The sequence below is a fragment of the Oryx dammah genome, unplaced genomic scaffold (assembly GCF_014754425.2).
Source record: "Oryx dammah isolate SB20612 unplaced genomic scaffold, SCBI_Odam_1.1 HiC_scaffold_27, whole genome shotgun sequence".
In the NCBI taxonomy this organism is placed as follows: domain Eukaryota; kingdom Metazoa; phylum Chordata; class Mammalia; order Artiodactyla; family Bovidae; genus Oryx; species Oryx dammah.
In genome coordinates this window covers 31,514,279-31,540,657 of record NW_024070211.1, presented here as the reverse complement: position 1 = coordinate 31,540,657, position 26,379 = coordinate 31,514,279, and the positions used below count along the sequence as shown (strand labels likewise).

General features: G+C 40.7%; 1 protein-coding gene across 1 annotated transcript in view; it reads left to right on the top strand.

Moving 5' to 3' along the window:
- XRCC5 (X-ray repair cross complementing 5) overlaps nucleotides 1–26,379 on the top strand; it is an 87,393-nt gene that overhangs the window by 34,793 nt on the left and 26,221 nt on the right. Inside the window, exons 13-16 of the mRNA XM_040228547.1 lie at nucleotides 326–459; nucleotides 6,307–6,503; nucleotides 15,461–15,554; nucleotides 16,991–17,060. Of these exons, the coding sequence (XP_040084481.1) occupies nucleotides 326–459; nucleotides 6,307–6,503; nucleotides 15,461–15,554; nucleotides 16,991–17,060 (495 nt within the window). The remainder of the gene's footprint in view (nucleotides 1–325; nucleotides 460–6,306; nucleotides 6,504–15,460; nucleotides 15,555–16,990; nucleotides 17,061–26,379) is intronic.

Below are 26,379 nucleotides of genomic sequence, written 5' to 3'. Positions count from 1 at the left end.
ATCACCATATGGAAGGTGGGTTTTATTTGACTGTGGTACATTCCTCTAGAGCACTTTTGATAGATAACTCGTTGTCAGAAGTTCATCAATTGGTAGACCTCGGAAGTACCTAAGAGACCAGCTATTCTAAACAGCTCTCTTTGCCAATAAGAAAACTGAGGCTTAGGTTAAATGACTTACATAACTGGAGAGTGCTCTTAGCAGGGCCAGGGCTGTCTATCCTGCCAATGTTGCTGTGAACATCTATGAATGGAAGGCATTTGTTTGGGAGACTAATGGAACTAATCACTGTTTCTTTTTGCTGCTTTGTTTGTCCTTGTCTTAGAGGCACAGTTGAGTGCTGTTGATGCTTTGATTGACTCCATGAGCTTGGTGCAGAAAGATGAAGAGGAGGGCACCATTGAAGACTTATTTCCAACCAGCAAAATCCCAAATCCTCAATTCCAGAGACTGTTTCAGGTGAGAGAGGAAAGATGAACCAATCATAGACTCTTTTTTTTAGATGAAAGAAAGCAGAGTGAAAAGTTAGGGCAATTGGTTGGTTCAGGTTAAATCGAGAGCTCAGTTGCTCTGTTTAATGAAAGTTTAACACCTTTCCCTTCCTACTGAAAAGCGGTTAAAAAAATACTCTGAACTTTTAGAAAGAAGTAAAGTTCAGATATTCTTAAATATTTTTTTCTGGGAGAAGGCTAAATTTTTGGTTTTGTGTCTTAAATAGAAGGGCAAAATAAAAAGCAGATTCTTTTATATATATATATGTAAATATATATATATTTAACAGAGTTTCCTCTTATGTTTTATGTGAATGAGACTTTTCCTTGTTTTTTAATATTCAAATAGTAGGAGAGTTTTTAGGGACTGTGTAATATATAACCGTGACTTCCCTGATAGCTCAGATGGTAAAGCGTCTGCCTACAATGCGGGAGACCAGGGTTCAATCCCTGGGTCGGGAACATCTCCTGGAGAAGGAAGTGGCAACCCACTCCAGTATTCTTGCCTGGAAAATCCCATGGACGGAAGAACCTGGTAGGCTACAGTCCATGGGGTCACAAAGACTCGGACATGACTGAGCAGAAGAAGTGTTAGAAGTCAGAGAGGTTATAGTATGAACTTATTAAACTAAAGAAAAATTTTAATTTCTGAATCTTGGTCTAAAGGAATTAGAAGATGGAGATTGGATTAAAGGAAACTGGGAGCTTGATAAAGGAGCTGAGTTATACATGGAAGGGGAGGAATGGACCAGTGATGAAGGTTGGTCCCAGTTCTGGAGTAACCTGGCGACAGCAGGACATAGGCATCTCTGAACCCCACAAAGGTGTAAAAAGTCACCATCAGCTTCTCCCCGAAGGGAGTGGAGGGCCTACTCTTAGGACAGGTGGGGAGAGGCAGGGAGGTGGGAGTGGAGTCTTCGTATTGGGGGTTCATTGATTGCCCCTTTGACGCATTTCTCAAAGCATCCTTAACTAATTCAAGTCCATGTTAGGGCCTGTTATGATTTTATGGGCTCTTCTACTCAAAAGAAGCTGCCTAGTGTTTTTAATACTAGGTGGTTTCCTTTAAACTTCCTTTAAAAAAACTCTTTTGTTCTAAAATCAGTACTATGAAGCTTAACAGGTCAAGATCTGACTCAGTAAGTACTTTTGTATTCTAAGTATAATCAAGTATAAATTACTTGTATAAATTCCTCTGCTGTCTTTGACAAGTGGACTTCAAGACCTGCTGCTTTTGACAAATGGCTGTTGCCACTTGCCAGAGAAGGGAGGAATAGGTTAGTTGGTATGGAAAGCTTGCAAAAACAGGTCACTGGTGAAAAATAGAAACTTCTAATACTTGGTAGATTTATCAAGGGTGAGTACTATTATCTTCAACAAATATTTGTTGGATTAATTGAACAGATGCAAGCCATAAATGCAGGCATTGTTATCTTTTAAAGCTTTAAGAACTGGCAACTTTGATCTTTACAACCTGCTAACTTTGTTTTCTTTTCTTTCGTGGGGGTGAGTTTTTAATATGGCTTATCTGTATAAAGAAGTATCATTACTGGGGTATTTATAAATTGAATTCACTTTTTTAAAACAAATATTGGGTACTCCTAGTGTATCATGTGCTGGAGTACTGGAAACTCACTACTTGAAAGGAGTCCTCCAGAGGAGTGAAAGAGAATAGAGAGAAGAGAGGAATAGAGAGTAGAGGAGTAAAATTCTTAGGCTCAACAGTGGTGGGATACAAAATGCTATGGGAGTAAGAGGAAGGAGAGATTCTTGCAAGTGAGTGAGTTAGGAATATTTCATGGAGGAATAAAGCTGATGTGTGATGTGACGAGAGCATGCCAGGCAAAAGTAGTAGCACATGGAAAAACGAGAACACAAGAAGTGTGATGTATTTAGGGATCCACAAAGAGTTCCATTTGGCTGGGAAATAGGCTCTATGGGTAAACGATGGGAAAGGTGGCAGGTAGCAGGCAGGTCATGAAGAACCAGTAGTTTGGGTTTCTATCCCACAGACAGTGGGGAATCAGTAAAGGCTGTTGTCAGTAGGCAGGTGATGTGCATTTTAGAAAATAGGTCTGATGGTGGCACAGGAGATGGGCTAGAGACCAGTTAGGAGACCTGCAGTGGCCCCTAGGAAGACTTGAGTTACAGTAGTGACAGAGAGTAGAGAAGAGAAAATTTAGAAGCTAGAGTGGATAGAATTTAAGGGGTTGGGTGAGAAATAGAAATTGAAGAAGACAGAATCCTAACTTGGACCACTGGAGGGGTGATGTCACCATGAATTAGGATAAGGAATATAGAACGAACAGATAGAAAAGGTAGTACATATATTCTTGCAGGTGTTCAATTTGAGTTATCTGTCAGCTATTCCAGTACAGACACTCAGAGGAAAGTTGGAGATAGGGGTGTGAAGCCCAGGAGAGCCTTCAGGACTAAATGTGTATACATTTGAGAGCCCGCCTCATTGAGATAGAAACAGAAGTGAATGAGGTCACCTGGGAGAATGTTGAGTGACAAGGGCAGAGAACGAAGTCCTGAACACCAGTGTGACTGGACAACTGGGGAGAGACAGGAAGGCTGCTAATCAGTGTTCCTACGTAGTTCCCCTCCCCGCCTGCCGCCCCCGACAAGCTCAGAGAGGTAGAAAGAACTAGAAGGGTGATGGAGTCAGACGTTGCGCAGTGGTGAAGAGAGCTGAGCCAGGCAAAGGGCCTCTGGGTTTGCAGAGATGTCTGAGGACTTGGAGCACCCCGTGGCAGTGGAGTGATGGGGCAGGAGCCGGGTTACAGAGCCTGGAGGAGAAAGCCGCACTGATGAAGGGGAAGAGAGGGGGGAGCCAGGAAGCTACAGGAGGAGGTAGGGCCCAGCAAGACTTTTCTTTCTTTTCTTTTTTTTTTCTTTTAAAATGTCTTATAACTAAGGGTGAATGAGCTGGGAGTAGAGGGCAAAAGGGAGAAGAGGTTAGTAATCAACTCGTTGGCAGGAGGAGTTAATTTAATTCTAACTTTAGAAAGAAATGCTGAAAAATATCCTTTGTCAAATGTACAGTTACTACTGCCTTTTAAATAATTGATACGTGGTTGCTAAAATCAACATATTAGTAACTTTCGAGCTAGCCATGTGGCCTGAAGTTTTTTTGTTTGTTTTTTTTTCTCTGCTGCTGCTGCTGCTAAGTCACTTCAGTCGTGTCCGCCTGTGTGCGACCCCAGAGACGGCAGCCCACCAGGCTCCGCCGTCCTCGGGATTCTCCAGGCAAGAATACTGGAGTGGGTTGCCATTTCCTTCTCCAATGCATGAAAGTGAAAAGTGAAAGTGAAGTCGCTTAGTTGTATCTGACTCTCTGCGACCCCATGGACTGCAGCCCACCGGGCTCCTCCATCCATGGGATTTTCCAGGCAGAAGTACTGCAGTGGGGTGCCATTGCCTAGTCTTTTTCAAATTGTAAAAATCACATAAAGGAAAATAGTTGCTTAAAGGAGAAATTAAGAAGACTGAGGACTGAGATCTCAGCATCTTGGCTACTGAAAAGTGTCACTTTCTCATAATCTTTTTTTTTAATAAATTGAGTTTTTTTTTTAATTGAATTTTTACCCCACTGAGCCTTATTTAAAATGTGACCTTTGAGAAAACATGAGTTTGATGGTTTTGAACATCACTTGTGGGTTCCTTATTACTGACTTAAGGATAATGATACTATTTGAAAGCATTGCCTAGAATTCACAGTTCTTTCCCCAAAAATGTCACTTGACTATCACAGCTAGAATCTCCCAGAGTATTTGACAGGTACTGTGCTGTGTTGGGTGTTGGAGTTCTGCTTGCTTCTTCAGGGCTTTCTAAATTGTTTTAGGTATTTTAATGACTGACCTGAGGGAGAGTGTGGTGAATTATAAATTATTCATGAGAAGGTCAGGGTAGATTCACAGAGTTTGAGATCTTTTTTGGTTTCCCCTTTTGCTGTGTATTAAACAGGCCGAATGTCACTGATGCACCAGGGAAAGTAATTAGGAAAAAGGAAATCAGGACTCTGAAACAATGAACTTAACCAGGAGCAGGAAGGCTTGGGGTTGGTCTATTGAAATCAGGGAGCAGTACATGAAATTTCTAGAGGAAACTGGTATTTAATTCCAACCTTGGGGGTTTCTTAATTTGTAGAACATTGACTCTGATGATATTTTAAGCCCAAGTTATCTATTTTTTTAGAACTAAGAAGTCTAGCTTCCATTTTCGACAGGGTAGGAAAAACAATACATATATACCTTGTGGTATGAAACAGTAATTTTAAAATTGTAGGAGCTATTCAGTTCCCTGTTTTTTTTCTTCACAGTTACTAACATATAAATTGTTTAAAAAAGTGGGAATAGGAGTTTTGTTCTCCAGCGTAATTTTGTAATTATCCTCTAGCAAGGGGATAAAACATCAGTATATTCATAAGTTTCACTTTTTCTGTTTTTTTTCCTAAATGGTTACTTCATTCTTTGATGACATTCCTGTGTTCCTTTTAGAGTATTTACTTTTCTGGGCAGATAACAGTACTTTGCCAAGGCCTGGCTTCCTAGTCTGAGAGCAGTTATCAGTGATTGAATAGAAGTGGCCTGCTGTCTGGGTTTCCACTTGTGTGAGCAGTGGAGAACCTGTCCTGGCCTTGATCTTGGCCCCACTCCTGGTGCAGCTTCCTGAAACCTCTGTCAACAACTGGAGTTCTGAAGAAGAGCACCGTATTCACTCAGCCAGTATCTGTTAGGTGCTTATCATGTTGGGCTGTCATTTTCAGCACTTGGGATTCAGCAGTAAATAAGGCCAGCAGTGTTTGTACTTTCAGGGGGAAAGTGGAGGTAATAAGTAAACTAAAAGGTTGATAAGGTAATTTTAGATAATGATAAATACTGTACAAAATATAAGATCAGGTTCACGATAGAGAATGACTGGGTGGTAAAATGAGGGTGAAGTTCTCCTTCATATAGTGTCAGGGGAAGCCTCTCAGAAGAGGTGATAAGTGAGCCAAGAACAGAATGATTTTAAAAGGGCCAGCTCCATTGAGATCTAAGGGAAGGCAGAAGAGACCAAGGGAGCCTTATGCATGGGACCTAAAGTCTGGAGAGACCTGGTCTTTGCGTGGAGGAGGAGGAGCCCAGGCTAGTTGGGTTGTGGTGAGGAAGGAGGAGAGAGGCTGCTAGCGGCTCTATTATGGTTGGCTCCAGGCAGGAGAACCACGAGAGTGGACATGGGGAGACCAGTTAGAAAGGGGCTGTGGTAGCCCATGGGAGAGGTGAAGGTGCCCAGACAAGAGTGCTGTGGTAGAGATGGATGGAAGTGAGAGGATGACTTGGGGAGGTTTAAGAGAGACCTCTGGTGTCAACTCTTGCACAGTATTCCTGGGACTCACTGAGCACCTACCCTTTAGCACCTGGTACATCCAGCTTGTGTTGTTTTCTAAGATGGTACAAGGGAGAAAGCACAGCATGCTGAAGGGAGGTAAAAGGATTATAGCTGAAAGGTTATACTCCCAAATTATCAGAGGCTGAGGAAACCCCATATATCCTCCATGAAGCCAGAGCAATGGACTCTTTTTGTGGGATGAGGCTCTTTTCCAGGAGGGCTTCAGCTGATGGTGCTGCTAGGCTGGGATCTGTTTTATGTTTGCTTTTAGACATTACCAGCGTCCTGCTAACCAGGGTGGTTCTGGGTCCGCCTGCTTTGCTGTCTTTCACTAGTGGTAGGAATCTTGTAGCCCTCCCAAGCTAAAGATGGAGGATCACTGGTCAGCTGTGTGTGGTGTCCACATCTGCATTTCACAATCCTTACTCCTCTTCCACAGTGTCTGCTGCACAGAGCTCTCCATCCTCAGGAGCCTCTGCCCCCCATTCAGCAACACATTTTGAGTATGCTGGATTCCCCCACCGAGGTGACAGCTAAGTGTCAGGTTCCTCTCTCCAAAATAAAGACCCTCTTCCCTCTGACGGAAGTCATCAAGAAAAAGAACCAAGTGACTGGTCAGGACCTTTTCCAAGATAAGTAAGTACTCAATGGAGTTGTGTGTGAGGTTGGAGCACAGAAGACTGGTGGTGGTCTTAGAGGGGCTCTGTCATTAAGGATTGCAACCTGGTTTGTAGAATCACAAAAGTGGGAGAAAGAAATACTCTTGCTATTTGAGCCTTGCATTGGAAATCCAGCGTGGATACATTTTATCCTGCTTGTGCATCTAGAAATTAGAGCTACCTTTGGGGTTGTTGACTTTTTGATCTGTGTCAGATTCTTAGTGAATTTTATATATATATATGAAGATAAACGATCTTTGAATATCTGCAACTAAATTTTACCATTTTTAAAGTAAGGTACTGGGGATGAGAGGAGAGGGGTGAAACTCATCAAGTTCTTCATTTTGGAGGTAGGCTCTCAGGAGAATATCAGTGAGATTTTTGGAAGGAAAATTGGGAGGAGAATGAGAAACCTGGCCATCTGTAGCTGTGCTGTTACTGTGTTGATGTGCTTGGTTATACCATTAGTGAAGTAGTTACATTTTAAGGATTGTAAAATGGTTTTCATGCCCTTAGATCAAGCTTTCAGGTAGCTATTAAGTATTTTTTCCCACACATCAGAGTCTGTTTAGAATTATATCAGTTTCCATTCAAAGCAGAACACAAACAAACCTTAGGCTGTTCTTATCCAGAATTATTTGGGTGTATGATATTGAGGGTCCCTTGGACTGCAAGGAGATCCAATCAGTCCATTCTGAAGGAGATCAGCCCCTGGGTGTTCTTTGGAAGGAATGATGCTAAAGCTGAAACTCCAGTACTTTGGCCACCTCATGCGAAGAGTTAACTCATTGGAAAAGACTCTGATGCTGGGAGGGATTGGGGGCAGGAGGAAAAGGGGACGACAGAGGATGAGATGGCTGGATGGCATCACCGACTCGATGGACGTGAATCTGAGTGAACTCCGGGAGTTGGTGATGGACAGGGAGGCCTGGCATGCTGCGATCCATGGGGTCGCAAAGAGTCGGACATGACTGAGCAACTGAACTGAACTGATGACGTTGATTTCACCAGGTTTTGGTGTGATTATTGGTAACTTTTCCCCCCAGATCAAAATGATCTACTCATTTTTGTAGGTTGTATGCTGAGATCCTATTTTAGATCACAATTTTTTTTTTCCTTTTTCTTTGATTTCCTTCCCACAGCTGTGTCATTATTGACAGAATAAAGTTTTCATTTGTCAGTACCTGATTGGAACAGTATTGAGTAATTTCCAGAAATCTTCACAGGGTTCTGTAAAGTGTTAATTCAGTGAATTATCTTCCAAGTTAAAAAGACATCTTTGCATTTTCTGTGGCTTTTTAGAGGCTACTACCCCAAGCTTTGTCAGAATTGGGGGGAAAAAAATCCTAGGGTTTAAAGATTCTATCGTGTGCATTTCTAACACATCTGGAGAATTTTGTGTTTCTCTGTAGTCTGTTGTGCCTTTTTCTACATCGGAAGACTGTCGCTAAAATCCCTCTTTCCCTCTGCTACCTTCAGCTACCTCTGGATTCCTCATGTCTCAGAACAGTCAATAAAACTCAGTCCTTTTCTTCCCATGTCTCCCAACAGTCATATGGCTATTCTCTCTCTGTTTTAAAGCTCTCTTTCATGATCTTGATTACCTTCCTGTGTCGTGGGAAAGAAATGGGCCATTTCCCACTCCTCCTGTTGATTAAAATGTAAATTAGCTGGTTAAAAAAAAAAAATACCACTGAGACTCAGAGCCTGAAGACTGTTGTTCTGTGATTTGATCCCTGCTTTTCTTTGCTCCCATAAAGGTTCGGTTTGCCAACCAGCCAAGTGAGCTGCCTGGGACCGGAGAATAATCTTGCTCATACACACCTACTCACACTCCACTGCTCTAGTCTTCCTTCTCAGAAATCTTAGCTTTTAAGAACTGCAGAAACGACACATGTAACAAGTATTTATCGAGTACCTCGTATATTCAAGAATGACTCAGTCCCTTCTGCAAGGTTCTAGAGACTCTCAGTTTTTATCATTAAACCCCGATCAGCTTTAGAGGTGGTCTCCCTAAGGGAAAGAGAGATTGTTTACAAAAAGCTATAATTTTGTGTATATTCAACGTCCCTGTATCCAGGGTACATATTTCCATGATGATGATGGTGATTTCAAAGAGAAAATAGAAGCCCGTAATAGGTCAGAACGCCTCGGTTTTCAGCCCATCTTACTGAAAATCATATCTATCTGCCTTCACTTCCTTTCTTCCTGTCTCAGTGGAGGAGGGTACCACCTCCTGTCCCAAGTTAATCCTTTCACCTGTGTCCTAGGCTGCCGTCTTCCATCCTATCTGGTACCTTTCAGTCCACTAATAAGTGCTTCCTTCCTTCCTTCTGTAATTTTCAGCTTCTCCCTCTGTACCAACCCCCTTCCCTCCACACATTAACATTTTATTTCTTTCCTCTAAAAGAAAATGAAATAATCCTCTCAGTTTCCTCCCTCTAATTACTACCTGTTATCATCTTCTTTCCTTCCACAGCCAGGCTTATTAGAAAGAGCCCACACTGCTGCTGTTCCCAGCACTTGTTGGCCCAGGCTTATGCCTCCATCACATCCCTGCACCTGGCCTCCTGAAAGACACTCACTGCCAGGTTTGCTTAAGCTTGGCAGTCCTTTTCTTACTTGACCTCTTCGTAACACTTGACATTGTCAGTTACTCTTTCCCTCTTGAAATTCATATATCTTCCTTAACGTCAGCTTCTCCAGACTTTTCTTCTAAACCTTTGACAGCTCCCTCTCAGATTCCTCTGGGGCGGCTTTTCTTTCCCCATGAGTCTTTCAGGTTGATATTTCGTAGGTCTCTTTCTCTGAAAGGGCTGACATTTATTGGATACAGGTATGTTCTGGGAGCTTTACGTGTATTATCTGTTTGGATCCTCCTGGCCACCCTATGAAGTAGGTTCTTTTATTTACTCCATTTTAAAGCTGAGGACCCTGAAGCTTAGAGAAGATTACTTGCTTCGGATCACAGCTGGTTAAGTGTTAACAGTGAGGATTTAAACGTGGTAGTTTGACCCCAGAGCTTACACTCTCAAGGATTATACTGTGTTGCACATCCTAAGACCTTAATTATTTCACATATGGGTCTTCAAATAACTGAACACCTGTCTGTCCTGAAATATTTCCATCTTATCCACTGGATCTTAACTGTCTGCAAATAACTCAAGGTCAATATGTCCAGAAATTACTTTATCACCTTCTTTCCCTTTCCACACTCCTTTCAGCCCCCCTCTTCATGTTATTTTCAGTTTTTTAGTGAATGACACCTAATTTCTAGGGAGTCATCCCTTTTCTTCACTTTCCACATCTAATTGGTTTACCAGGTTATATTAGATTTACCTCAAGTTCATTCCTTTCACTTCAGGTTAGTATAGTGGCTAATAGCATTGATTTTAGAGTCAGATAGATTTGGATCAAAACTCAAGCATTTCTTTTTAATAGTGGTCAAAATCGGCAAGTTGCTCTATGCCAAGCTGTGATAACAAATACCTGCCTTTTAGGAGAGTAGTTAAAAGTACAGGGTTAGCTGTGGACCCCTTACTGTGTGCTTAAGACAAAGTCAGGCCCTTTTGACTCTTGATTTTGCTCATTTGTAAGAGGACAGTTTATAATAGCTAACTTAAATGCTTGGCATAGTGATTAATGGTAAGCATTTATTTTACTTTTTAATTTTATTTTATTTTAAATTTATTTATTTTAATTGGAGGTTAATTACTTTACAATATTGTATTGGTTTTGCCATACATCAACATGAATCCACCACGGGTGTACACGTGTTCCCCATCCTGAACCTCCCCCCCACCTCCCTGTTCTTACTAGCATTGCCCACTGCCATTGCTTTTATGTAGGTTTCACTTTAGCCTGCTTTACTGATATAACCCCCTTGGCCAATTTCCCTCATTCCAGGCTTCCCCTTCCAGTTCATTCTGCAATCTGCTATCTGAGTGATTTTTTAGAAAACAAATCTGATCATATCACTCCCTTGCTTAAAATTCTCTAATGCAGTGATTCTTCATCAGTGTGTGTTTGTGTGTGATGGACCCTTTTATCTTCTAATAAAAACTATGAACCATCTCCCCAGGAAAATGCCCCAATATAATAAATTTTGCATATAATTTTGGGTGGTCACAAATTCCTTGATGTCCTTCTTGGATACCTGATTAAAAACCTTTGCTCTCATGGCTTTCCATTACCTTCAGGTTCAGATCAAATTCTGTTACACAAATGAGAAAACCCAGATACACAGAAGGAAAAGAAGTATCTATCTTACTAACTGGAGAACCACTTTCTGTCCTCAAAGTTTTTATGCCTACAGTTTAGATATTTTCTATCTTTATCTCTCACTACTTCTCAGCTTATGCCTCATGCCCCAGCCCACTACAGCCTCTTGCTGTTCTCTCAAAGGGATGCACTGCTTACCACAATATTTTGTTAATTGCCTGTTTTTATATTATCTTTCTTATTTGACTGAACTTCTTGAAGGTGATGATTATGTATTCTCGTGCTGATACCCAGGCGTGTCTGACCCTCTATGATGTCAAGGACTGTAGCCCACCAGGCTCCTCTGTCCATGAGACTTTCCAGGCAAGAATAGAGTGGGTTGCCATTTCCTTCTCCAGCCTTACAGATTATGAGAATATATTCATAAAATTTGCTAATCTGCTGCAGAATCCTGGGATAGGACAGATAATTTGCAGCTGTCTACTTCCTAGTTTTCTGTATAAAATACAGATTGCTATTGGTTACAAATTTTAGAACCTAGAGTCTAAGAATAAATGAACTAAGGTATCAGTTCAGTTCAGTCGCTCAGTTGTGTCCGACTCTCTGCGACCCCATGAATTGCAGCACGCCAGGCCTCCCTGTCCATCACCAACTCCCGGAGTTCACTCAGACTCACGTCCATCGAGTCAGTGATGCCATCCAGCCATCTCATCTTCTGTCATCCCCTTCTCCTCCTGCCCCCAATCCCTCCGAGCATCTGAGTCTTTTCCAGTGAGTCAACTCTTCGCATGAGGTGGCCAAAGTGTTAGGTAAAAGACGACCGGGACACCAAAAGAGTGTCTAACAGGCTTTAATGGTGAAGCGCTCCCAGGCGGGGTTCCGGACCGAACTGGGCAGGTCGAGGAAGTCCGTGCACCCCAACGTGTTAGAAGTTTGTTTATATATGCACACTGCGAGGGATGGGCAGGTTAATGGATGGGGGGTTTGGATAGGTTGCCAGGCCGAGGTGTCGAGGTGTCGCGAGCTGATAGGTCCTTCTACGTGGCAGAGGTGGGGCGGCTTTAGCTGGCGAACTGTGCTGTCATTGGTCCCCGGGATCCGGGAGGCTCCCTCCGTTAGGGGTAGTTGGGGAGAGGAGGGGCGTCTCATCATGGCAACCGGCGAAGTGTGCTGTCATTGGTTCCCGGGATCTGAGAGGATCCTTCCGTTAGGGACCTTCTCCCGGCGGGAGGGAGAGGAGGGGCGGCCCATCATGGCCCCCAGGGTCCGACCTTACACAAAGTACTGGAGTTTCAGCTTTAGCATTATTCCTTCCAAAGAACACTCAGGGCTGATCTTCAGAATGGACTGGTTGGATCTCCTTGCAGTCCAAGGGACGCTCAAGAGTCTTCTCCAACACCACACTTCAAAAGCATCAATTCTTCGGCGCTCAGCCTTCTTAACAGTCCAACTCTCACATCCATACATGACCACAGGAAAAACCGTAGCCTTGACTAGACGGACCTTAGTCGGCAAAGTAATGTCTCTGCTTTTGAATATACTATCTAGGTTGGTCATAACTTTTCTTCCAAGGAGTAAGTGTCTTTTAATTTCATGGCTGCAGTCACCATCTGCAGTGATTTTGGAGCCCCCCAAAATAAAGTCTGCCACTGTTTCCACTGTTTCCCCATCTATTTCCCATGAAGTGATGGGACCAGATGCCATGATCTTCATTTTCTGAATGTTGAGCTTTAGGCCAACTTTTTCCACTCTCTTCTTTCACTTTCATCGAGAGGCTTTTTAGTTCCTCTTCACTTTCTGCCATAAGGGTGGTGTCATCTGCATATTTGAGGTTATTGATATTTCTCCCAGCAATCTTGATTCCAGCTTGTGTTTCTTCCAGTCCAGCGTTTCTCATGATGTACTCTGCATAGAAGTTAAAGAAGCAGGGTGACAATATACAGCCTTGACGTACTCCTTTTCCTATTTGGAACCAGTCTGTTGTTCCATGTCCAGTTCTAACTGTTGCTTCCTAACCTGCATACAGATTTCTCAAGAGGCAGGTCAGGTGGTCTGGTATTCCCATCTCTTTCAGAATTTTCCACAGTTTCTTGTGATCCACACAGTCAAAGGCTTTGGCATAGTCAATAAAGCAGAAATAGATGTTTTTCTGGAACTCTCTTGCTTTTCCCATGATCCAGTGGATGTTGGCAATTTGATCTCTGGTTCCTCTGCCTTTTAAAACCAGCTTGAACATCTGGAAGTTCACGGTTCACATATTGCTGAAGCCTGGCTTGGAGAATTTTGAGCATTACTTTACTAGCATGTGAGATGAGTGCAATTGTGCGGTAGTTTGAACATTCTTTGGCATTGCTTTTCTTTGGGATTGGAATGAAAACTGACCTTTTCCAGTCCTGTGGCCACTGGTGAGTTTTCCAAATTTGCTGACATACTGAGTGCAGCACTTTCACAGCATCATCTTTCAGGATTTGAAATAGCTCCACTGGAATTCGATCACCTCCACTAGCTTTGCTTGTAGCGATGCTTTCCAAGGCCCACTTGACTTCACATTCCAGGATGTCTGACTCTAGATTAGTGATCACACCATCATGATTATCTGGGTCGTGAAGATCTTTTTTGTACAGTTCTTCTGTGTATTCTTGGTATATGAACTAAGGTATATGTACTTGTAAATGAACTACAAGGTATATACTGATATATGAAAGAAAATGAGAAAAGGAGAGAAAGCAACAAACTGTCTAGGGCCCCAGCATCCAGTCGCAGCAGCTGTTAACACGTGTGTCTGCCGTGACCTTGCCTGGATGATGTGTACTTTCCAGGGCTCAGCTCGTTCTTAGATAACTTGGGGATGAGAGTCATTGCACTTTCCCACTTCAGATAGACATTACGGGTTTAATATATGTAAATTTCCCATTAATCCTGTTAAGTGAATCAATCTTGAGATTATTAAATGTATTTTTACTGCTTCCTGCTCTCTTCTGGACTGGCCTTTATCTACCCAGTTCTGGAGAATTGGTATGTATGTTTTCTAATTCTTCCTTCCCTAGAATCTTATTTGGGAGGGTTGAAGAAATTCTTCCATGTGATTTGACCTGTGTTCGCACAGAACTTAGCTTTGTATGTTTAACGCTTTTTAATACTACTGTATAAGTTAATTTGTACTTTTGGAAGAGAAAATGTGAATAGTCGATATATGCATGGTATTTTTCATCTTAGTGTTTTCCTGAGGAACGAACTGAAGTTCAGAGAGGACAGTCATTTACTAGACTATAAACATACAAAAATTAATATAGAGTCAGTACCTTCAAGAAGGTATAAAACTCCAGGGCTAGCCAGTAGCAAAAACTGAGACTAGAGTCTGGATGTTTTTAATCTGTAGATTTTCCCTGAACCCTGTTATCTTTCTCTTGGGAAGAGCTGGCAAAGATTAACTAAAGTGGCTGTGACTTTTTTTTTTTTAAAGAACTACTCAAATTCTGATAGAATTTCATGCTTCCTCAGGTTTGTGCATTTTCCCTTGTTTTCGTCAGCAGGGTTTTGTGTGTTTGTTTATTCTGCTTGGAGGAAAGAGCTCTGAATGACTCACTCCTTATCTTTTCTTTCCTTCTCAAAGGGAAGAAGGCAAGTGGTAAATGGGAAAGATGTCAAGTAGTAAAACTTTTAATTCATGTTTATAAGACTGTAATGATGACTTTAGTTCTTTCATCGGGCTGGAAGAGGAGATTCATTATTGAAATATTATTGAATAAGCTAACTTGTATTTTTCTTTGCTTTACTTTTAAGATAACCTCTTCAAGCCTTACTGTCTGGAAGTTGGGCTTTTGAATAAAAACATCCCATTTAGAATCATAGTTCTTTGTTACTATTTTCCCTTCTCACTCAACCATTTCTTGGCAGCTTCTCTTCCCCCAGATTGACTATTTGTCTGGGAGAAAAATCTTCTTGTCTTTCTGTAGCTTAAGTAAGATTATGGGCAGAGTCTTTGGATCTTTCTTCTCCTTTGCAATTAACCTGACATCCTCTTGACTTTAAGGCAAACTGTTAAAGCCAGCCTGTTACTTGAGGCAAGATGTTTGATACATTTCTTTGGAGTCATCGTTCCCTTATCACACAGATGCTTTTGTACTCTCTTAGCATATTATGCAAAACACAATTAGGTTTATAAAGGAACACATTAAAAGTTTTCATTTGAAAGTGGTTTTTTATAGTTTAAGACTTCTTTAAGACCATGCTCTTGCATATTTAATAAAGAATTGTCTAGTAAGTTTTGACAGCTGTAAGTAGGAGCTTATAAAACTCTCACATACATGATGGAGAAGATAGGTTATTAGACACAAAGGTCTTCTGTGTATCTGGAAAGCTAATATTACTAGCTATCAATTCTCAAGTAGAAACTAGCAAATAATAGCCGAAGGGTAAATGGGTTTCGTGCTGAAATGTGAAGTTTCCATTACCTGTGCTTGCAGTTTCTTCTTTTGAAAGGGCTTTGTGATGCGACTGCTAATTAAAGCCCAGGCCCCGCTGTAGTTGGTTGGTCTGTCAGGAGCTTGGAGGCTGGGAAGGGGAGGCAGCTGCTTGTAAAGGAAGACTAAGTGTGGCTACTTGTTTTTGATTCTTTAAAAATAAATTAATACTTTTCACATCAGCCATTCTGGGTTTTGTATTGTTTGTTCTATTTTAAGGGGAGGAAAAAGCCATTTACTTCTTTTCCAGTCATGAAGAGGGACCCACCTGTAAAAGACTGAAGACCGAGGAGGAGGAAGCCCACTTCAGTGTCTCCAGTCTGGCCGAAGGCACTGTCACCTGTGTGAGCAGAACTTCCCTGCTATGCTCCCCTCTTTTGGGAAAGTTGGGACTTGGGGAGTTGGCGTCATTTTCTGCTAGTCCTTTAATGTAGCACTTTTCTGGTCCTTTCAGTGTATAAGCCATGTTTGTCCATCGCACACTTCTTCCTTTCTTCTTTTAATTATTGTCAGTGAATCACCTATAGGATAATTTATATGATCTGTAGTATCAATACACAGAGCACTATATACAGCATGAAACATCACTGTTGTAAAGTTTTTCTGGTGACTTCATTTTGCAGCTTTCTATTTAGTCACAATGGTAGGGTAAGTGGGGGCTTAGTGATAGGAGTCTTATCTCCAAGTATATTAGCTTTAAGAGTATAAGTCTCGTTTCCTTTCTGATGTACAACTCACTAGTTTAGGATTTCTCCAAAGCATGTATCCTTTGACACTTGAGATCTTTAATGGAATGGTTTTTGGAACTTGAACATATTGCCTTATTTTAAGTGACATTTTTTTGAATCAGTGGATCTTATGTTCTTTACTACTAGCCAAGTAGACTAGAAAGGGAAGCTGGTATTAGGGCATGCCTTTTCCCCTCCTGAAAAAGCAATGCTCCAGAGAAACTGAATGTCTACAAAATTATTTGGATTTTAGTGCAATATCTTTATAGTAAAGGGGAAAAAAAATCATGACCTTTTTTATTCTCGGAGCTCTTCTGATGCTATACTAGAGCAGACTGGAAATCCAAGTACTTTTGTACCAGCATTTACCAGCCTTTGTAGAACCCCATTGTCTTCTCCCCCTTGAGCTCAAACTTAGCCCCTATTAATTAAGGTTGAGATCAGAAGTTGAGAGACACGGGCATGATCAGAAAGTGCCATATAGCGTGGCAGAGACTTTTGTCTTTGAAACTCTCCCACCTAGCACTGATTGGTTTTTATTTGGGGGCCATGTTTATTTGGGGCATGTTTGAATAGTCTCCCAAGATTTCAGTGCCACAGGTTTGATCAGCAGCAGCCCCCAGAAAGGACAGGTCAGTGAGTCAGGGCATCAGGGATCAGTTCCTGTGTCATCTTAGTGGGACAGAGACACTCTGAACTGACCCTGCACCGCAATGTCCTCCCCTTCCGAATCAGTTGGGTGTCAGGACGGACATGTAGGCTGCCTGGTGAGCTGGGCTGCCTGGTGCCTCGGGCGTCAGACTTCTGACCCCTCTGGAATGAAGTCAGCTTGCATGAGGAGAGGTGACTGGAAGTACAGACAGACGGCAGCCCTTTGAACACAGGAATCTGCTAGTTTTTAACAAACCATGGAAATGAAAATGAACAGGAAGGGCCTCACTTTGTCTTTGCCTGTTTATAAGAACACACTACATTAAGTTGTCTTGTCTTGCCTGGGGTACTTCCAAAAAGAGAAGTGATCTGCAGGTTTACTGTCTGTGGGTGTGTTCTAGGTTGGAAGCGTGAATCCTGCTGAGAACTTCCGTGTCCTAGTGAGGCAGAAGAAGGCCAGCTTTGAGGAAGGTAAGAGATATAACGTGGGCTTTGCAGTTAAGGAATGGTGTTTAGTTAGGTTAATGTGATTTAAGTCTAGACTAATAACTGTCACCTTTTGTTACACTGTTTTATAGAACAGTTTTCTTTCCTGGTAGATCTTTGTGACTGTCCCTTGTTGGTGAGCTCACCAAGGCCACAATATGAGCACAGGAAGGTAGATTTAGCACTGGTCTTTTAAACAGAGAGCAGCCAATTCATAGGTCTCCCTGTTAAGAAAACAGTGGGCTGGAATCCTGGAGCTTTTAGTTCCACTTCACAGAAGTTCTCTGGGAATAAAACATCTTTGTGTCATATCCTCCCATTTTCTGAGACATAATTCTTGTTTGCTCCTAAGACTTTGAGCCCTTGACAGTAATCTCAGACCTTACTCCTGCCCTGAGATTTGATCCTTCTGAAATTGATTACATCCTCACATTTTTCTTATCAGATGAAACTAGAATTCCATTTAGTCTTGAGCTGACACCAAAGCAACTTGATGGAATGGATAGAGGGTCTCAGACTGACATTCATTCACTTGATTGCATTCTGGTTCCTGTTCATTTGCCTTTAACAAGTGGCCACTGGCAGTTGTAATCCTACAGCCTTGTTTATATAACAATGTTGTGTTTATTATTGCTACCCAGGGTCAGGGCCTGTGAGCTGAGTAGAGGCTTGAGGTAGAGACTGAATCTGTGTTCCTCCGGGGGACAAGTACTTACCAAAGGATTTTCCCAATAAAAGTCATTTTTTCAGAAAATCCTGGTACCAGTTTTGAAGCTCTGATATTTTCTTGTGCTTGCTCACATGACTGCAGTATTGCTCTGTAGGGTAATTGAGACAAAAAGTGAGGTTAGGGGCCGGTGGCGGGGTTCAGAGAAGAGGGGAGCTGCTGGCACCGTAGAAGCGGAAAAATTGAAGCTATGGCAGGAGAGGAGGGAATGAGAAACAGGTAAGAGGAGAGGAAGTGAATAAATTTGCATAAGGGTGCCGTGTTCTACAGTATATTCTCAGCTCATGACTGAGGATATTCTTCAGTGTTGGTAAAACTCTGGGATGCTTGGCTTGAGTGCTCTGCCTGGGGAAGTTGGTGAGGAGGCAGAGTTTTGGGTCTGGAGTTAAGTTCAGGCAGAGCAGAGGAAGCTCCTGAGAACACCAGATGCCAGAGTCTAAAGAGGTCTTGCTGCGATTCATGGGGTCGCAGAGAGTCGGACACGACTGAGCGACTGAACTGAACTGAACTGAAAGAGGTCTTGAGACAGTAAATTCTTGAGAATTTGCTTATATCTTAGGAAAACACTGTTTTTCCTAAGCTAATTGGGGATTAAAGCAGTCTTGTGAAAATAACGGGCAAGTGACCCCTCAGTGGCATGTAGATGGCAATGTGTGCCTGCTCAGTCATGTCTGACTCGTTGTGATGCCATGGACTGTAGCCCGCCAGGCCCCTCTCTCCATGGGATTTCCCAGGCAAGACTGCTAGAGTGGGCTGTCATGTCCCCCTATAGGGCATCTTCCTGATCCAGGGATCAAAACCTGTGTCTCCTGCATTGGCAGGCAGATTCTTTACCACTGAGCCACCTGGGAAGCCCATAGGTCACAATAGGTATTATCATTATTCCCATTTTACAGGAGGAAAATCTGTAAAACTGGAAGAAATGAACTTCCCCCCAAAATCACACAGGGATTCAAATCTATGTCTCCTTCAAATACTGGATTTTTCTACTTAGCAGTACTATTTCTCCTGATTGCTAATGCCTTCCTTTCCTATGCTGTTTGTTTAAACGTTACAAGGTCAAGCATCTCAAACCTGTGCCCATAGCTAAGATTTTGGTCAGTAGGCTGTTCTTCCCTGTTGAAGGTGATTGAGTCCTGGCCCACTGTAGCGTTGTGATGGTGGCTGTCCCTCTGGACCTCATTCCGGAACTTGGTCAGTTAGAGATCTCCAGTGATCTCACAAAAGCAGACTTTCTGCCGAGCTGGAGAAAAATGGGACTGCCCACTTGTTAGCAGTTAGTTCTGTCTCCTGGTCCTCATTTGGCTTCCCTTTCTTGCTTCAAGCTTCAGAAATTTTGTGTTTTCATTCCTTTTCTACCTTCTGTGTTCTTCTACTTGAACATCTCTTGGTGAGCCAAGACTCACCTTGTCAGCCTGAAGAACTCTCCCAAACTTAAAGCTGCCTCCCTGGTTTTGATCTTCTAGAGATCTCTGCCTTGGCCAGGGGAGGCAGAAGTCCTTCTCTCCTCTCCTGTATATCTATTTTTTAAATGGAGTGGCCAAAAATGTGATTAATAATGGGTAGTTTTACCCCTTGTTAGAACTTGGCCCTTTCACTTCTGTTATAAACTAAAGCACGGGTGCAATTCCTTTGTCCTGAACCAAAAGCAGAGTCATCCAAAACTCTCAGCTCATACAGCGTTTTGTGATCCTGTCCCCTTGACATGAGCAGTCAGCAGCATACATTTTCTTTTCTGGTTTTTAGTGTAAGCGATGTTCCTCGTCCTAAGCTTACTGGCAGAGAGCAAGTAACACCGAACCCCAGGAACATGTTCATTCTGGCTGTTGATGCTTCTGTAAGATGTCTTTAATTCTTATGCGCCCTTCTCTTTCTGGTCCAACCCTCCTCCTTTCTTGCTAGCCACCTGCCATTCTGTTACTACAGTTTTACAATAGAAAATCCTTGACCACAGCTCTGTATAAAATAATCATCTCTCAGTTGTGAAGATGGGTGTTTCCCTCACACAGTATTCATAAGCCCGTCAGTTGCATCATCTGTGATGTCTGTTATGTGCAGTTGTGAGTTATTGAGAGAACCTGAGTCCACAGTTCTCGGAGACCCCTGAGTCGTGACAAGGTAGTGGAGCTCTGTTCCTCCAAACTGAATTCACAGGAGCATGACTGGTTAAAAAACAAACCTATCAAGAAAAGGCATCCTAAGTTGGAGTGGTAAGGACTCCTATTTGGGGTCTGATATCTAACATTAGCTTTATTTGCTGTGAGTGTAACGTGCACACCCATTTGGAAGATGATGATCACTCAGTTCTGTGGCCATTGAGGTCTTTCATGATTCTCACATCTTTTTCTCTCACTTTGTTTGGCTCATGTCTCATCCTCTACTCTGCCATCTTCGTTCTCCAGCCTCTTAGTCTCATATATCAACATCCTTCCAATTTTAAGGACATTTCTTAAAATTTACTTCTGTAGGATTGCCCAAAACTAGGCAGAATGTTATTAAAGCAACTAGTAATGAAATATTATTCAGCAAAGTCAAATAAATAATTTCTTTCTACTCTGTGAGTAGAGCATTGACCCATATGATTTTCTACCATGAATCAAGTCTAACCTCTGGGTTCTCAATCCAAGTTTCTTAAGGGATCTGGGAAAAAAATTCCCATATGTGTATGTTTTATGTATTTTCTTTTGTTAATGGTTTATTAATCTTTGCTATGAATTATATAACCTACCATACCCCTTTCTAGACAAGCATAAGAAAATAAAAAAATATGGCCTTTATCTGTTTTGCACAGAGCAAATAACAGAAAATTAGCTTCTGTTAAATACCTTAAACATCTTGAAAAAAGGATACTAAATACAAACAGAACTAAAATTTTTAATATTGTTAGCCCTATAAAAGTTTTTTTTTTAAACAATTTGACCTACTTTATTAGTTTTTCCCGAAACAATAGTGATCCATCTGATCATGAGAGAGAAAATACATGATTATAGATTCCAGAGATTTAGTCTATACTTTTATATTTTTTATTAAATATTTTACTTGTCCTTCATTGACTTTCTTTTTGACTAGTTTTAAATTGTTAAACTCTTAAACTTGATGATCCATGCTTATTTTATACCTCACTTATCAGTGTGAATTTTAAAAATTTGTTTGGAATTGTAAAGGACCCCTACTAGAAGGATATGCTATTATTGATGTGATAATTGTGTATCAGTGACCCTTAGGGTCTTGTTCATCTTCCATGTGGCCTATGGGTTTAGGCCCAGAATGGTTGAGATGACTTTCCGCAGATTATTGCAAATGTGTGGGTCAGATTCAAGAGCCAGTTAGTTGTTGCCTTTTGTGGCCTAAGCATCTCCATTGGTTGCTTACATTTCATTAGATGGTACACAACTGCTCTGAAGTTTACATTTTAATATAATAAAACTCATTAACCAAATAATTCCAATGAAATCATTGACGAGAAAAAGAAAAAATAGAAAAGACATGACACAGAAATCAAAGACTAGCATATACACACAACCACTTTATAAGTAAGTGTTTTCAGTTTTCACATTTGTCCCTAAAAGGCTCCTGTCCATTCTTACTCAGCTTCTAACATCTTTTCAGATTGCTGTCAATCTGTGGATCAGAGTATCTCTAATTGTGGAGTATGGCTCTTGTAAATTGTAGCCTAGCTGTATGTTAAAAATGAGACCATGCAAATCAAAACCTGTTTACGAATAGGGACGCTCTCTCAGCAAGCACCAAGATTTCTTCCTGAGAGCATTAAAACACCTATGTGTGATACACGCAGCATTTTCAGTCTCCCAAAGTTTTGTTTTCTCATGCCAGGTGGTAAAGTTGGTTGTCCTAAACTTGCTGGGTATTTTTTTTTTCCTTTTTTATGTTAAAAATAGGAAGGATGTTTTTTCCTCTGGCTGAAAATGTGGAACTCACGTGAATGGTTTCCTTGTGTCAAAACAGCTAGAACACAGAGTTCATTCAAGCCTGCATGTAATGCGGTGGCCCACTGGCTTGCATTGATGACTCGTGCCAGCAGTGCAACCAGGCAGGTGCTCACAGCTGGCTCTGCTGGAAACACAGAGTTAATCATGGGTTCTCTGGAAAAAGGGTGTGGTATCCAGCTTGCTGTTGGTGCTCACACTTGCGAGAAGTGCTAACGAGAGTGCTTTGTGAAGCAGAGAGCTGTTGAAGCAGTTAGGGCAGTTTGGCTCTTTTCCTTCATGGCCTGCAATTCACGGTGCATAACAGATCACTGTCATGCAGGGCATTGTACTTGGCTGTCCTAGCTGACCTTGAATTGAGCTGTCTTTCACGACTGCTTCGTAAGCCCAGCTGGTTGAGAAAGGAAACTGACTTCTGATTTTGCTGATCTGCAAACTGCTGTCATCAATGACTGAAAATGACTGCTTGTAGGAAACATCAGAAGCCCTTAACCAATTGAAATGTTTAGGAGAGGATGTTAGTCTTTTGTTAAAATAGTCACTAATAGGTTGAAATGTGTAAAGAGGAACCCAGAAACAGCTTAAATGCAATAAAAGTGTTTTGGTTCCCACCACGCCACCCCACCTTCAAATTGCAAGCCCAGGGCAAAAAATATGCTGACACAGAAAGAAATGCCAAGTATAATTTGGTACTGTTAGTCCTGTCTGTTTCCATGTCTACATAAAACTTATAAAAAATGGCATCCTTGTTTCTTGGGCCAGAAAGGGGAAGGGAATTTGGTTCAGGTATAGAACACAGTTCCAGCAGGGCTTGAGAATATTACCAGCATAGATGTCCTTGGATATAGAGGGAAAAAAATCAACTTTTTTTTTTTTTTGCAATTCCTTCTGGACAGTTGGTGCGGGGGGGGGGACCCTTTTAGTTAACAGTTATGATTAAAGGCCTTGCTGTAGACTGAACTGTGTCCTCCCCAAATTTGTATATTAAAGCCCTGACCCCTCATGCGATGATATTTGGAGATGGAGCCTTTGGGAGGTCATTAGATTTAGATGAGGTCATGATATTGGAGCCCTCATAATGAGATTAGTAACCCTTATAAAAAGAGACACTAGTTTGCATTCTCTCTTCTCTTTCTTTTCTGTCTGATGTGAAGGTGACTGTTTGCAAGCCAAAAAGAGAGCCCCCACCCAAACCTGACCCCAGCTTCCAACTGTGAGGAAGTAAATTTCTGTTGTTGAAGCCAGCTGGTTCATGCTATTTTGTTATGTCAGACTGAGCTGGCTAATATAGGCTCATTTTCTTTTCCTTTGTCAGATTAAGCTGCTGAAATCCTGTATTTTATCTCTTTGTCTTTTAGCAGTAATGAGATGCAGCCATAACACTCAGGACGGTCACTGTACAGTGTTCCACTGGTAGGCCATTGGAGTCAGGAGCCATTTCTCATAGGGGAACGATCAAACTATAATTCTCTTGCCCTTGGAATCTAGCAGAGTTCCCTTGGGACATTAAGGACAAGATTTATTGTTTGAGCTTTTTAGTGGTTATTCTGTAGAACACCTAGTGTCTGCCTTCTATCTGTGGTAAATCTCTACTAATCTTTAGTTAAATTGCACTTATTTATTGCCAGTTTTTAAACAGCTTATTGAAATATCATTTTCTGCTATAAAATGTACTCATTCTAAGTATGATTTTGTGATTCTTTATAAATGAAAAGGGTTATGCAATCATCACCACAATCCAGATGAAAAACTTTTCCCTCAACTCCACAAAGTTGCCCTTGACAGTTTATAGTCAGTTCTTTCCCACCACCACTTCAGCCAACCACTTTCTGTCTCTATATATTTGTCTTTTCTGGAAATTCCATGCAAATGGAATCACTCAATATGTAAACTTTTGTGTCTGGCTTCTTTTATTTATAGCATAAGGTTTTTGAAGTTTGTCTATGTTGTAGAATGTATCGATAATTTACTTCTTTTTTGTGCTGAATAATATTCCAGTTTAATGAATATGCCACATTTTGTTTATCCATTCACCAATTGATGGATATTTGGATTGTTTCCAGTTTTTAGCTATTAAGAATAATGCTGCTGTGGATATTTGTATGTTTATATACTCCTTAGGATTTTCTACTAACAGGATCATACTGTGCAAATAAAGGCAGTTTTACTTCTTCCTTTGTGACTTGCATTGCTTTCAATTTCTTTCTTTTTTTTTCTTTTTAATTTTACTGGCTGGAACATCCAGTACAATGTTGGCTTTTTAGTCTTTCACCATTAGTATAATGTTAGTTCTAAGTTTTCTCAGATTCCCTTAATCAGCTTGAAAAAGTTTTCTTCCATTACTAGGGGACAGAGAGTTTTGCTGTGAATGAGTGCTGAGTTTTATCAGTGCATGTTCTACATCTGTGAGATGATCACCTGGGTTTTATTTGTCTATTTATGTGGTATACTATATTCATTGATTTTCAGTTGTTAAACCAGTCTTGCACTACAGGAATAAATTCCAGTCAGCCATGGTAAATAATCTTTTTTGAATGTTTCTAGATTTATTTTGCATACATTTTGGTAGGATTATTGTGTATATATTCATAAATGATACTTTCCTGTAGTTTTCTTCCGGTATCTTTGTCTGGCTTTGGTATCTGGGAAATGCAGGCCTCGTAGAATGAGTTGGGAAGTAGTCTTCCCTCCTTTTCAGAATTGGTATGGTTTCTTCATTAAATATATGATAAAATTTGCCAGTGAAGCCTTCTGGGCCTGGTTTCTTTGTGGGAAAGTTTTTAATACTAATTCAGTTATTTTACTTATGATAAATTTAGTCAGATTTCTTATTTCTTCTTGAATCACTGGTGGTAATTTGTACCTTTATACAAATTTGTCTATTTCATCTACATTGTCTAATTGTTGGCATAGCATTGTTCATATTATTTTTCCCTTATAAATTTTAAGTTCTGTGGTTGTTAGGTATACGACTGCTTTTATTCCTGATTTTTAGTAATTTGTATCTTCTCTTGGTTAGTCTAAATAAAGTTTCTCTTTTATAGAAGATCTAACTTTTAGTTTTACTGATTTTCTTCATTATTTTGTTCTAAATTTCATTGATTTATCCTCTGATCTTGATTTTTCCCTTCCTTTTGCTTGCGTTGGATTTAATTTGCTCCTTTTTTAATTTCTTGTGGTAGAAGTGTAGATTATTGATTTGAAACTTTTTTTCTAACATAGTTATTTAAATCGGTACATTTCCCTCTAGCCAATTCTTTAACTGTGCACCATAAATTGTTTTCATTCTTACTCAATTAAAATACTGTTTAATTCCTTTTGCGATTACTTTGGTCTTTGGATTATTTAGAACTGTGTTTAATTTCCAAATACTAGGAAATTCCTAATTTTATTTCTGTTGTTGAGTTTTAATTTAATTCTATTGTGACCAGAGAACATTTCAAAGTGGCTTCAACTCTTACATTTATTGAGACTTATTTTAAGGCTTAGCATTTAGACTCTTTTGACAAATGTTTCATGTGTCCTTTAAAAGAATATCTATTCTGTTGTTGCTAGGTTGAGGCTTCTGTAAATGTCAAGTTGATCACTTTGGATGATAGTTTGTTCAAACCTGTACCTTTGTTGATTTTCTATCTAGTTGTTTTCCATGATGTTTTGAGTATGGAAGGTTATTTACCTCCAGACCTTGTGGGCTAGTGAGACCTTTATAATTTTTGCCTCATCTAGCTAAACAACTGTCTAGAAACCCAAGTGAATGTCTACAGAGTATCAATAAAGAAACATTGTCAATTCAAGTAATAGGGTGTATTTTAAATAAAGGTCTTCAGGTATTGGAGTTAAAAAAAAAATAAACATGTATATATATATCACAGGATTATGTTTGTATTTCAGAATTCTGTGCTTTGTGGGAGGAATTCATTTACATTAGTAAAGTATTGGTCACTGAGTTGTGTCCAACTCTTTGTGACCCCATGAACTGTAGTTCACCAGTCCCATCTGTCCATGGAATTCTCCAGGCAAGAATACTGGAGTGGGTAACCATTCCTTTCTCCAGGGGATCTCCCCAACCTAGGGATTGAACCTGGGTCTCCTGCATTACAAATTCTTTACTGTCTGAGTCACCAGGGAAGTCCCTTACATTAGTAAATGACAAACTTATACAGTACAGGGAAAACCGTGGTGATTTTAGGAACTTGTTAGCAAGTCTCACTTTAGTGTTTATAGATTCGGAAAATTTGAAGGTTTCATTGCTTCCGCCTTTCATTTGTTTCTTCTTTGTGCCATTTTTCTCAGGCATGGGTGTATTTTGTTTGATTGGTTGGATTATCCCACAATTGTCCCATTTCTGATTACTCTTAGATATACTATAATGAAGCAATTTACACATTGGAATTTTAAATATAAGGAATTATAGAGGAGATTGAATCTATAAATTAAAGGTAAAATTTGCCTTCTACAAATCTGATTCAAATTGGTAGACTAAACTTGAAGGCCAGTGGGTGAAATTAAATATTTTCTAAGGTCCTTTTTCATACTGCCATTTAAGTAAATGAGTAATAAACAGAGAGAAGTAGGTGGTAGAGAAAGAAAACTAAAGGAATTAAAGGGTCAGTGAAATAGAAGTGTCCGG